The sequence below is a fragment of the Haliotis asinina genome, chromosome 11, assembly GCF_037392515.1.
Source record: "Haliotis asinina isolate JCU_RB_2024 chromosome 11, JCU_Hal_asi_v2, whole genome shotgun sequence".
Taxonomy (NCBI): Eukaryota; Metazoa; Mollusca; class Gastropoda; order Lepetellida; family Haliotidae; genus Haliotis; species Haliotis asinina.
In genome coordinates, this window is record NC_090290.1 from 36,914,190 (window position 1) to 36,927,368 (window position 13,179).

A 13,179-nucleotide genomic window follows, 5' to 3' on the forward strand; every position below is an offset into this window, starting at 1 on the left:
GACAATATATCGGGATATTAACATCAGCAGGGTCCACATTACATCGACGTATCCGCACGAGAGATGATTTATCCTGATACTCTCTTAGTGGTATATTACCACAGATAAGCCGACCCCTTAACAACCATCTGACCCGTGAAGGTCTGGGGTAGAACCCATGCTTGCTATAAAAGACGACTGTGCTTGTCGTAAGAAACGACTAACAGGATTGGGTGGTCAGGTTTGCTGGCTTGGTTGACCCGTCATTGGTTTCCAATTGCGCAGATCGATGCTCATGCTGTTGACCACTGGATTGTCTGGTCCAGAGTCAATTATTAACAGACCGCTGCCGTATAGCTGGAATATTGCTGAGTGTGTCGTAAAACTCAACTCACTCATGCCACTTTCAGCAATTAGTAATCATTATTGGAACACTAGAAACAGGTTTCACTCAGTGCTCCAAATTAAATGAGAATCAAACCTAGGTTTATAGGGGGGTAAATTGGATCTGAAGGACTCATTTGGTGGCATGCTTTCATTCAATCATGAATTAGGGATGACTGCATATATAGACATAGCACAGAACTTACTCAACATTTACACACGCAGAGGGTAATTTTTGTTACCTTTTGTTTTAAGATAGACATCAAATATTGCCACCAAGACTTCCATCAGCTTCAGAAAAGCATTGCTAGGCAACCTGCTGGGCATCATTCGGAGTCGTTTGATTAGCTGAGAGCTGAAGTATGAATCTGCATCATAGTGCTCAAGGAGCTTGACACGGTGGATGTCGCGGGCAGAGCGGAGGTGGAACCGCGTTGGTCCTGGGATGTTGAGATGTTGAAGCTTCATGGCCCTCTGGATCAGAGGCTCCATCTGGCCGCTGTTGTCAATCTTTGAGAAGAACTTCCGCATACGTTTGTGCATCTTGGAGCAGGTGAAATGTTCTGTGGTCAATGAAAAGATCAATGATTACATTCCTGTTCATGGAATACTTTTCCCGATTGTTCAGTTAAAACATAATGATACTGAAATAGTGTTATCAGTCTGGATAATCTCTCACAACAAATTAAATTGGTTACAAAAGGCAGACAAATATATTTAAATGGATCACTGAAAGTCAGGATTCCAGGTCTTCATCAAGACATAACCATAGCCTGCCCTCCTGGAGTGAGTGAGTGAATTGGGTTTTACACCACTTTTAGCAATATTGTTGGTGTGTCTGCTGGAGTAAGTCAGTGTGTTTATTTGAGTGAGTTGGAGTGTCTGTCAGAAGTAGTCATCTAAAATGAGTAGGTGTGTATGCTTGATGCTTGGGTAAATTAATGCCTGGCAGAGGGGCCTGGTGTGTCTAGGTTTCTTTTTTCTTCAATGGGAAATAATGTTTAAACTATGGTGTCTTTTAGGCCCTATGAGGCTCGGTTGTTACATGTGTTTTATGACTATGACTGTATGTAATGTGAAACAAATGCCACAGAAATAAACTGTTCTTCATCATCATTCTTCATCATCAATATTCCAGCAACATAACAACAAGGGACACCAGAAATGGTTTCACATGATGTACCAAATTCGGATTCGAACCAAGGTCTTCGGCGTGCCGAGTAAATGCTTTAACCACTGGGCTACCCCACTGCCCTGGCCCCCTGGAAGAATTCAATACTTTTGTTGATGCCAATTGCTGACTAGGTAAGGAACACATAAAGATCAGGGGCCATATTTATCAAACAACTAAGTTTTGACTTAAGAAAAATATTAAGCCTTTAAAAACTGACAAAGCGAAGCCAAGTACTTAAAGGTCTTATTAAATGCATAACACAGCTTTTCAGATTCTGATACTGTTTGGTATAGACTTACAGCAACACATCATCAAAAATGAAAATTCAACTAATCAAGTTGAAAAATAACGTGCTGAAAAAAATCTGTGAAATCAGAGGTGAAACGGTTCACTAACTTCACCCCAGCACCAGGGGAAAACGTGGTTTCAACAGCTACACTGTGCCCATAGTGCATGCTCAGTGATTAGGTTCATGCAGCTTGAAGTCCGGGAAGGCCATCTCGTAAAAACACAGCAAGTGATGCGTGCAAGGATTATTGCTGCGGTAATAATCACAGTGGGAGACACCAGAAATTATGTTTGCCTGTTATTCATATTATTCACCAAGAAATCCGGAATACAGCAAATTATTATTCTCAAAGAAAGGACGAGCTGTTTTACTATCATTATGTTCACAATGTTCAAGAAAATTATATTCTTCTTGTCAAGTCTAAACTCCCTGGGAAAATCTACATATGAAGTTTGACAATAAAATTGTTTTCAGACAGGGAATTCAGAATATCCTTGTTACCTTGTTTAAGGTATCGTTGATACTTAACCCTTTGTAGAGTTGCACAAGTTTCTACGGTAATTATTTACAGTTGAAATATTTTCTAAACCAAATATAAATAACAGACTGGGGTTCTAAGACATACTGTCCCCTTATGTAGACTTGCCTCTTTAAAGAATAGAATACTGTTGTACACCCGTGGGCTTAGCACGCACTGCAACCTTGAAGCTAAGCCGGCCATTTAGCTACTCTCATAAAAATTGGTTCAGTCTGCCACAGTGAGTGAGTCACACTCAGGCAAGGGTGTCAGCTGTCACAAGCAATACTCTTATCTACACAAACTGCACCAATTATATGTTGCTAGCCTCAGTAACCAGCTGTGCTGATTGAGCACTTATTGTCATCAACATCCAACAGACACTGGCAGTGTCTGCTCATTTGGCTGTGATTAGCCTGCAGGGAAATAGTCTGTCATCAGATGTGTTCACATCCTGACAGATCATTGTCAATCAGATCTTTGTACTCAACCTTTATGTTAAAAATCACACACTGCTTCTTGTTTCACAATTTTTATCGTTTATACCTATCACACAGTAATGTCATGTGTAATTTTTTGGTGTCATTGACATAAAAGAGGATACTTATTGTAATTTTACTAACATTTAACATGAATCTGTTAAAAAACCCCTTGAAGTTAAACTCATTAAGTTTTACGTATTTGGCATATAGTTATTTGTGGGCCAGTGAATGATTCAGGCCAGTAAATCACCACGGTCACTGGTCTGACCGACCATCACTCTCTCCAACATATTATGTATATGTATAAGGAGAGCTGTATATAGCTGTAATACACTTTTAATTCAAGCAAGATTATGGCCTGATAAAAATGTTCATCATATTAGCAGTGAAATGAATAAAGTTCATGTCACGCCGACAATATCTAATTCTCATCTACTATAGTAACCTTTTCCCTCTACATTCAGATTTGGGACTAGTGAATTATTTGGTGACCTAGTTTACCTTTAGGGCATAACTAGCCTCACTATCTAGCATAACTTTGGAAACTATATAACATACAGAAGTGTATGTTTACTAAACAGTGTGAAGAGCCTAAAATCAAGCTTTGAAACAAAATTGTTCCTATTTACTGGTAAACTGGTCTAATATTTTACGTTATATATATCAACATATATAAGGCCATGTATATTTTTTTTGTTTCAAGGATCTGAAAAAAAACCCAAGAGTCATCAGAGGATGACATATCCCCCTGGCCCCCACATATTTGAAAGGACAAATCATGTGAATTATGCAAGTCGATTTTGTCAAATTATTCACTGCAGGCTTCGTCTTCGTCTCTCAAACGATCCTTCCTGTTCTTGTGGCGCTCATCGTGAAGATACCCAACACTATCTACTTGTCTGTCCAAATTACACTGTACTAAGAAATCATGCAGAATATTACAAACATGGATACAGCTTAAAGACAATCTTACATGGAAATAGTGAATTATCTGATCTTGATAATCTGGCCATCATAAAATCTGTCTACCTCTTCATCACTGGTTCTCGTAGATTTGATACTAAAAATGGTTGAGAATTACTAGCTCTAAGAAATATATTGGTTGTTTTTGAAACATTAACCATTAACTAGTTTCATCTGCATTTACCTTGTGGTTTGTCATGTGACTATCCTGTATTAGAACTTTGGTTTATTTGCTTTTGTAAAATGTATTGGCGAGGCATTAACATAACCTTCTAGCTTGTTTGCCAATCCACTCGTTTTTCACAAATAAATATGTTTAAACCAAATCATCTGATAGTTACTTTATGTTTTTTAAGTTTGAATCATTGCCATGGAGATAATGAAAAATATAAATGCCATATATCTGTAAACAGCAAAAGGCACCACTTTAAGATCTGCCTCATATATGCCATGTTTTGTTAAAAAAATATCAAATTTTTTTTAATTGTGCTCAGGAAATGAAGCCCATCCTTCTCTTTTGAGGCTAAGTCCAAAACGTTTCCATGGAAACCAAGAAAAATAAAAATGACAAAAACCTATAAATAGCAAAAGGCACATCTTTATCTTCAGTCTGTTGTGTCTGCCAATTTTGGTCTAAAAATATTTCATGTTTTTTTTAGTTATGCGCTGGCAATAAAATGATTACAGACAGACAGATGGATGGATTGACAGACAGATAAGGCATCGACTATATCCCCCAGCATGTAGCCGGGGGAATAATAAAAACAATATTAAACACTCAAAACTAAAATCCCTGTTTTGGTGGCCAAAAATGTAAACCTACTAGAAAAAGTTTTGGATTGTTTTTTGCCCTGTATACAATACGCTTTGTAAATTGCCTGAAAGAAAATACTTTTAATATTGAATAGGAATATTACTTAGACTGTTGATTTTAGTTTTACCTTTTTTCCCTCCTGCCTTTAGGTTTTCTGAGGCAAAAATCCATAAGGTAAGAAATAAAATTGGTCATACCTATTTTGGGAATTCATAAGGACATATTTAGCAGACTTTGTGCTGAATGGTCTCGTGTATCAGTGACATCCCTCTTCAGTGGAGAATATTATATTGCCCTCTGTGAAGCAGGCTACCATCTGTTGTCCTGCTCTGAAATTATCGTCCATAAACATACCAAAATATGAATATTCATACAAAAATATATTTGACAGTAGCAGTCCATACAGAACAAATGTTCATTCAGCACAGCTGTACAGTAGAAGATCTAGCTGTATAAGAGTACAACACAGAACAGCTGTATAACATGCAACACAGAACAGCCATACAACATGCAGCACAGAACAGCTCTACAACATTACAACACAGAACAGCTCTTCAACAGTACAACACAGAACAGCTGTACAACACTACAACATAGAACAACCATACAAAAGTGCAAGAATTGCTGTACAAAACAGAACAGGTGTGCAACAGTAAAACACAAAACAGCTGCACAACACAGATCAGCTGTACAACAGCACCACACCAAGCAACTGCACAACAGTACAACACAGAACATCCATACAACATGCAACACAGAACAGCTGTACAACATGCTACACAGAACAGTCATACAACAAGCAACACAGAACAGCTGACCAACAGTGTAACACTGAACAGCTGTACAATAGTATAACACAGAACAGCTGTACAACAGTGCTACACAGAACAGTTGTACAACAGTACAACACAGAACAGCTTGCAACAGCACAACAGAACAGCTGTACAACAGTACAACACAGAACAGCTGTACAACAGTACAACACAGAACAACCATACAAGACAACACAGAACAGCCATACTACAGTACAAGAATTGCTGTACAAATCACAGCAGCTGTGCAACAGTAGAATACAGAATAGCTGTAGAATAGTACATCACAGAAGAGTTGTACAACACAGAACAGCTGCACAACAGCACAGATCAGCAATACAGCCATACAACACAGAACTACTGTACAACAGTACAACACAGCAGCTTTACAACAGTACAACACTGAAAAGCTATACAACAGCACAAAACAGAACAGCAATACGGCCATACAAAACAGAACTACTGCACAACAGTACAACACAGCAGCTAAATTACAACAGTACAACACTGAACAGATGTACAACAGTACAACACAGAACAACCACACAAGACACAACACAGAACTGCCATACAACAGCACAACACACAGCAGCAGTATAACACTGAACAATTGCACAACAGTACAACACAGGACACCTGTACATAAGTACAACACACAGTGAAACCTTCTAACCCTACAACACCTCACTGAAACTATACAACACACCAAGAAAGAGTTGTCCAACAGAACAAGCCACAGAACAGTCTGACAGTACTACACTTGACAGAGCAGCTATCAAAATAGATATAAAAAACCTGCACGCGCCTGTTATCTCGTGACGGCATGTCATGTCATGAAGTGTCTTCTGAGGGTACACTGATAAACTCCACTACTGAATGACCTCAAAGCTTTCCAACTGACCCAATCCAACTAAGCAAGGCAGCTCATGTCATGCAACAAGTTGTGGCCAGTCCTTGGAATGTGACATGGCAGATAACTAAACAGTCATGTATTTTAGACACACACATGGAGAGATAGGTAGGAGAGATAGATAGAGAGAAAGAATGGCCCCACTGTTAATATTACTCAAAGTCTAACAAATTCACAATTGGATGGTCCATCTCGAGTTGGTTCACGCATGTCATTGTGTCCCAATCACATATGCAGGTGCTCCTGATGATTAGATCATTGGATTGTCTTGTCCATAGTGTTTATGAATTGGAAACCAAATCCACTATTGATTGTCGGAGAACTTGTGGTGACCGATTATCGATTAATAAACGAAATCTATAATTATTTTTATGTAATCACCAATTCTAAGGTTTTTGCCATGTTTTTCCCTTTTTTCTAATTAATTCTTACTAATACTGCCATGGAATGAAATGCACCAATGCAAGAAAGACACTGGGCACACTTAGCAATCTCAGCACTACAATGATTGTAACTCCCATTATCCAATTTAGGCTTAAGATAGTCGTAGCTGTAAGATTGCTTTGTGCAAGTGAGTCATGGAATTGCAATTAAACAACAAAAGTGGATAAAATGTTACACTGTGCGTAGATTTATGCTGTTGAGCACGTTTGTTCGAGAATATTCGTCAAATTTAATGGTTAGTTTACAGTTCATTCACATGTGTTATATTAAACAACATAGTTCTGATTAATCAAAAATATGTTTTATACAATCAAAAATTACTTTCAATGATTCTTTCAATCGATTTTCAATCATTTGTAATACCACTACTGGTCCAGACTTGATTATTTTCAGAACATTGCCATATAGCTATAATATTGATGAGTGTAAACAACAAACAAAGATAAAGTCAGGAAAGTTCTGAGCAGAGGAAAGAAGGATACATGACTGTATTGAGTTGAAGAACGATTCTATAGCATTTCAGCAATCAATACAGTTTGTTTCCACACTTTTTAACATATTGTTCCACAGCAATACAAATCAATACAAACAAAGGAGTTGAATATTGACTGTGACAGTCCTGCTTTCCTGTCATGCCTTGAGGTATTGTCCCTGGCAACAGACATGATCGGAACCACTCATGTGGTTAACATTTCCTTATATTCTTCCTGAAGAGTCCTTTCTACTATGTGTCTGTGAATTTGCGTGACCTGACCTTGGGGTTTTAGTCTCGAACACTTAAGGACAACTCTAGACACACATGTATATAAACACAAATATATGGAACAGGAAAAGAAGTGCAATTCTGGCCTTTCGTCAAGTTTGGTATAGAAGACATAAACAGGAACACTTATTATTTATTTTTTGTTGTTGTTCAGTATACTTTGATGATATCACTTCCATTAAAAGTATTTCCAAACTGGTTTTAGAGAAGATCCCCCAGAGAAAACTAGCAGGACACAGATCAATATCTCCATATTTCAAGTTCTGCTGTGGGGTCTACACAATGAACATTTCCAATATGTTCATGCACAAACTTACTGCAATGGAATTTGTTTACTCATGCTTTAAACAATTATTTCCAAAAATTGAACAGGAGTGATAGGCAAAACAAGCAGTATGTTACTTATCTGAATAGTACAAATTAAAAATATATATCATGAGGAGAAAAACATGCAAACAACCAAAAAATAGCTTTCTGGAAATGTAACTATCAATAACTGTAAATACTGCTACCTATAACATTAGAGCAGTTAGTGTCAGAAAGTACTAGTTAGTGCAGTTTCGATTTTACTGCTTGCAATACACATCATTACAATACAATGTAAGGATGGATCAATTCCAATAATTATTGACTCCACTGTGGGTCTCATGGATAATATCCATTTTGACATAAGTGGTTATTTTATGAAAGTAAAGCAGAAATGAGATGAAACATAACTATACAGAATACAGGAAAATATACACAGTTTGTAAATTGTGTGCTCTTTCATGTTGCATTTTTGGAGTTCTTGAAACAGGGCTTGATTTAGTGCTTTGTTACTTGCACTTGTGCAACCCAGTATTACAAAGTGCATCCTAGTTATTGCAAATAAATTTTGAGAAATACATCAACAATAAATCTAACATGATCAATTCATACATATTGCAATATAAAGCAGTGCACCTGAAACTTGGCTGGTGCAACTAGGTTTTTTTTTCTCATGTTGCACCTGGTGCAAGTAGGCTTATATCTCTTAAACTGATCCCTTTTGAAAGGCATTTAGAAGCTGGATGAATATGAATAGATAATATGTCTTATGGACCACAGCTAAAATAACAATAAATAAGTTGTTATCCAGAAAATGCATCATGTATTTTACATTTTTGTGCACAAAAAGGACAGGTTACTCTAACTGCCCTTTAGAAACATGAGAGCAGCAAGCCATCAACTGATGCGCGAATATCTGGAATAGATATTGGTCAATAGGTTAAGGAGGTTTGGCTTGGTTGATTGCACAGGCATATGGAATGTTGTTGACAGTATGAAATACGGGATAATTTACATTCAGACATTCAAACATATGGTTCAATAATGTCTAATAACAAACACAAAAACAACTGCTGCTTTAGTGTATCACTAGCCTCATGTTTGTATTATATCCCAGCTCATCTACTACCATGTTGTTTTAATGCATCGCTAGACTCATGTTTGCATTCTATCCTAGCACATCTACTACCATGTTGTTTTAATGCATCACTGGCCTCATGTTTGTATTATGTCCAATCCAGTCTATTATCACATTGTTTTAATGCATCACTAGCCTCATGTTTGTATAATATCCAATCCAGCCACATTGTTTTAGTGTGTCACTGGCCACATGTTTGTTTAACATATTCATTTCTTAACATTGTTAAACATGTTTTCTTTGCGCCTCATGTATGTATACATACCCCCTCTGATACTCCCTACCGTTTACCTGACGGAGCAAACATACGTTCAGAAACGTTGTATTCACAATAGCGTAGTTTACATCCATAAATCTTGCTTTTCTTATGCACTCCACATCTAAATGCCCTCCAACGGTTTAATAACAAACACCAACTTTAAACTCAATGACCATCTCAAATGTAAATCCCAGCAATCTAAATTCAACTGAATTGATAATATGGGTTTGCATGTGGTTTTATAATTTTGTACATTAGCTGGTTTAGTATTAAGGCAACATGCTGAAAGTGCTGTGTACCAACCACGTACCGAGTTGCGAAAAAGTAAATTATAAATTCACATATAAACGTAAACATTTGGAAATGTTGGGAATTTTTCAAGCAAAGAAGCAAACCCTCTGCTTAAGACAGGACTGGGAAATGTAATCAGCACTTAAACGCAGTAGTCTACAGATATACATATAATTAGTTAAATGATCGCAAACTTCCCTTCATCCTGTTCTGACAATTAACAAATCATTACATGAGCAAATGTTACATTTATGGGTAGCTAATTAATGGGTAATCAGATGTTCCCTTTGAAATTACATGCCCCGTTAACTGAACAACATTATGTAAGACAGCAGTGTTGAAATAACTGTTTGTGTATTCAGTTAGAAACTGAGCTAGACGATGCCAGGCTTGCATCAATAAATGAAACAAATTATTATGATGATGATTTATGTGGTTGCTGCTGCTGATTATTGAATCCTCTACTTAAATAAAATAGATTTGATGATAAAAAAATACTTACATATACATAAATTTAAAGAAAAGATAAAAAAGCTGAATATGTCTAAAAAAAATCACAAATTAAACAGTTGACATTGGGTGAAATAGTACTTCTTTCAAATAGCAGCAGATACAAATATATACTTTCATGATTTATTCAGTAATAGCAAATTTAAACATATGATTAATGTGCTAAATAAATGTTAGATTTGTGCATCTTTTTTCATGACTATCAGAGATGACATTTCATACAGGGAGAGGGAAACAGACACGAAACAAGATATGTACCATCGCTCTGAATCCCATTTGGATTCCAAGGTGATCACGGCAACAAAAATAGATAACAAATATAGGCTATACCTCACTGACTTAAGAGACAAGAAAAGATCGTAATCTACTCTGTGTGAATTGTGAATGCAAATAAAACGGACATCTTAAACCGCAGATACCAAAATGGTAGCCCAGAATGTTACGTTACGAGACTCAGGTAAGTCATCGAATAGAAAATAAAATGCTGTAGAAGCCGGAGCAAGTCTAGATGAGCGACTCGCGGTCAACAATATTGTCAACAAATAAATGATGTAATGGGCAGTAAATGAAACAATGGAGATTGTTAAAAAATATAATAGATTCAAATCCATACATTCATTCAAACTAAGAGTTAACCTACCTTTTGATTCATCAAATGCAAGCTTTTGCTGAACAGACATTTTCCTAGTCAACCTTCGTCGCAACAGCTGTTCGGCTGTCTAACTCACCGGACCACACCGAAGTAAAACCCGGAACAGCTAGACCCAGCAGCTGAACGCGATTCGCTAGTTGGGGGTCGCATTACGGCCAATCACAGTCGAGGCTTGCCTCTTATCACACTGCCGGTATGTAATCACTGGGCGTACAATACACTCAACTTGTAATTCCGTTGGTATTACCATACCTTTCTGAAATCTGGTTTTTAATGAACCACATTGATTTTTCAGACTTGTAACTTGATACTATTTGGGTATGAATGTACTTAGGTGGGCGTAAGCGTGTGTTGACCGCTGAATTTATAAATATTGTTGTTGTTGATATACGTCACTATAAATAGTACAATCGGAATTTTTCTAAAATAAACGGTTCAGAGGTGGTATTTTCAAAATAAACACTTTTATACTATGTTATTTCTATTTAATTGCCACCAGCCGTTAGTCATACGTATGATGATGACGATGACGGAGATGAATTACCATCACCATCACCATCACCATCACCATCATCATCATCATCATCATCATCGTCATCGTCATCACCACCATCATCATCACCATGTTTATTTGTCATTTTACGCCGTTCTCAGTAACAGTTCACCTATATGACGACGGTCCGTAAATAATCGAGACTTAACCAGACAATCAAGTGATCAGCAGCATGATCATTGATATACGCAGTTGGGAAGCGATGACATCTGTCAGCCAAGTCAGCGAGCATGACCACCCAATCTTGTCAGTTGCCCAATAAGACAAGCATGGGTTACTTAGGGCCGTTTCTAACCCGGATCCTCACGGGTTTCGTCATCGAAAAATAAGTGATACTAATATACACACACATCTGCTTTCGCTATGATTACACGATGCCATTTAGAAAGTGGTCAAATGCAACATATGTCATATTTGTCGCGGTGGCTGAGCGGGCTAGGCGGCTGACTTTGTGTGCTGGCGATTAGGTGCCTGACTCTGAGGGTGCGGGTTCGAATCCCGGATGGGACTCAACCGAAAAAAAGTACTAGAATTTGTACTTTACTAAGAAAGTGAAATCCCAAATATGACATATGTTGCTTTCGCTATATTCTGTTTTTATAGCATATCCTGCTTTGTCATGATGAAAAGAGTGTTGATATTATCTGTATTTTCACAATTGCTAAGGGAATATATTACATCACGGCGATATAGAGTGGGTTTAGTTTTACGCCGCTTTTAGTAATATTCCCGAAATATGACCGCTGGGCGATATATCATCAAAATAAACTTTACGATAAAGGTGATCCTATATATAACATTTTAATTCTCGGTATCAACATCCCTCGACATGATGATTATTATCGCCGTTATAAGGTTCATTGTTATTGTTATTAGTATCACTTATTTTTCGATAACGAAAGGATCCGGGTTAGAAACGGCCCTATTATTATTATAACAGAACAGCACAGCAGGGAGAAGGGATCTAATGACTGTTGATTTCCGTAAACCAGTTAAAAGAATATATTGCGTAAACAACGATAAATCCTCAAATACACGTTAGTAATAAATTTGATCTGCAGTGACGTTATCCGTTACATATGGTCGCAAAATGCGCCTCCAGTGAACCTGATTGTGTAACTCAAGATTGACGGCGATCATACCAGTGACGTAATGCTTCCATGCTGATTCGGTAAGACGCCGGCGGCGTTCACAAAGATAAAGGGATTTTTAGCAATAAAGGAGGAAGTGAAACAATGCGATAAAATGCCTGTGAAAACACGCTCTGAAAATGGTGTTCAACAGTTCATAAAACAATAAGTGTGTTCGTTGATGCAGCCCGTCACCGTAGGCCAATTAACAAGCAATTTGTTGTCTTTGCAACCACTACAATGTACACGGAAATATAAACTAACTAGTTTATGCCTTAAGAAAAACAGTCAGCGTGTAAATATGTTAAACAAAATTAAAAGATTAGAATTTAGTGCTAGTATTGCTACAAAACAATATAGCTCTCTGAAAGATGGTACATCACAAGCTCTGGGTGATTGGACGTTGTGGTGTGTTGATATGTGATCTGCAGTAGGTTAACATTAACATCAAGAGGGTATTGATTAGAAATGATCGCAAATAGGTGACGCCAGAAGTGAAGAATAACACATTGTAAGTGTACACAAGTTGGGCGAGTGGGTGAGTTTAGTTTTGCGCCGCACTCAGCAATGTTCCAGCTATATGGCAGCGGTCTGTAAATAATCGAGTCTGGACCAGGAAGTTTGAAAACATATCAAGGAGGTATATATTCACACAGGACATGTTTACCAATCCGTCGTCGTCTTGAATAAACATGTTTAAGCCGCGTTGTCGTGATACCGCAGTAGGTATGTGACAACCTTGAACAAAAGATGAGTTTATTCATGAACACAGAGCTCATGAAACGCTTGTGACACGATAGCACAGACTG

At 37.5% G+C, this 13,179-nt stretch overlaps 1 protein-coding gene across 1 annotated transcript in view; it reads right to left on the reverse strand.

Moving 5' to 3' along the window:
• LOC137256021 (uncharacterized) overlaps positions 1-10,750 on the reverse strand; it is a 15,635-nt gene extending 4,885 nt beyond the window's left edge. The window contains exons 1-2 of the mRNA XM_067793677.1: positions 10,676-10,750; positions 606-926 (exon numbers count right to left, since the gene is read on the reverse strand). Coding sequence (XP_067649778.1) covers positions 606-926; positions 10,676-10,715 — 361 coding nt within the window. The 5' untranslated portion in view covers positions 10,716-10,750. The remainder of the gene's footprint in view (positions 1-605; positions 927-10,675) is intronic.
• Positions 10,751-13,179: the final 2,429 nt, after the last annotated feature.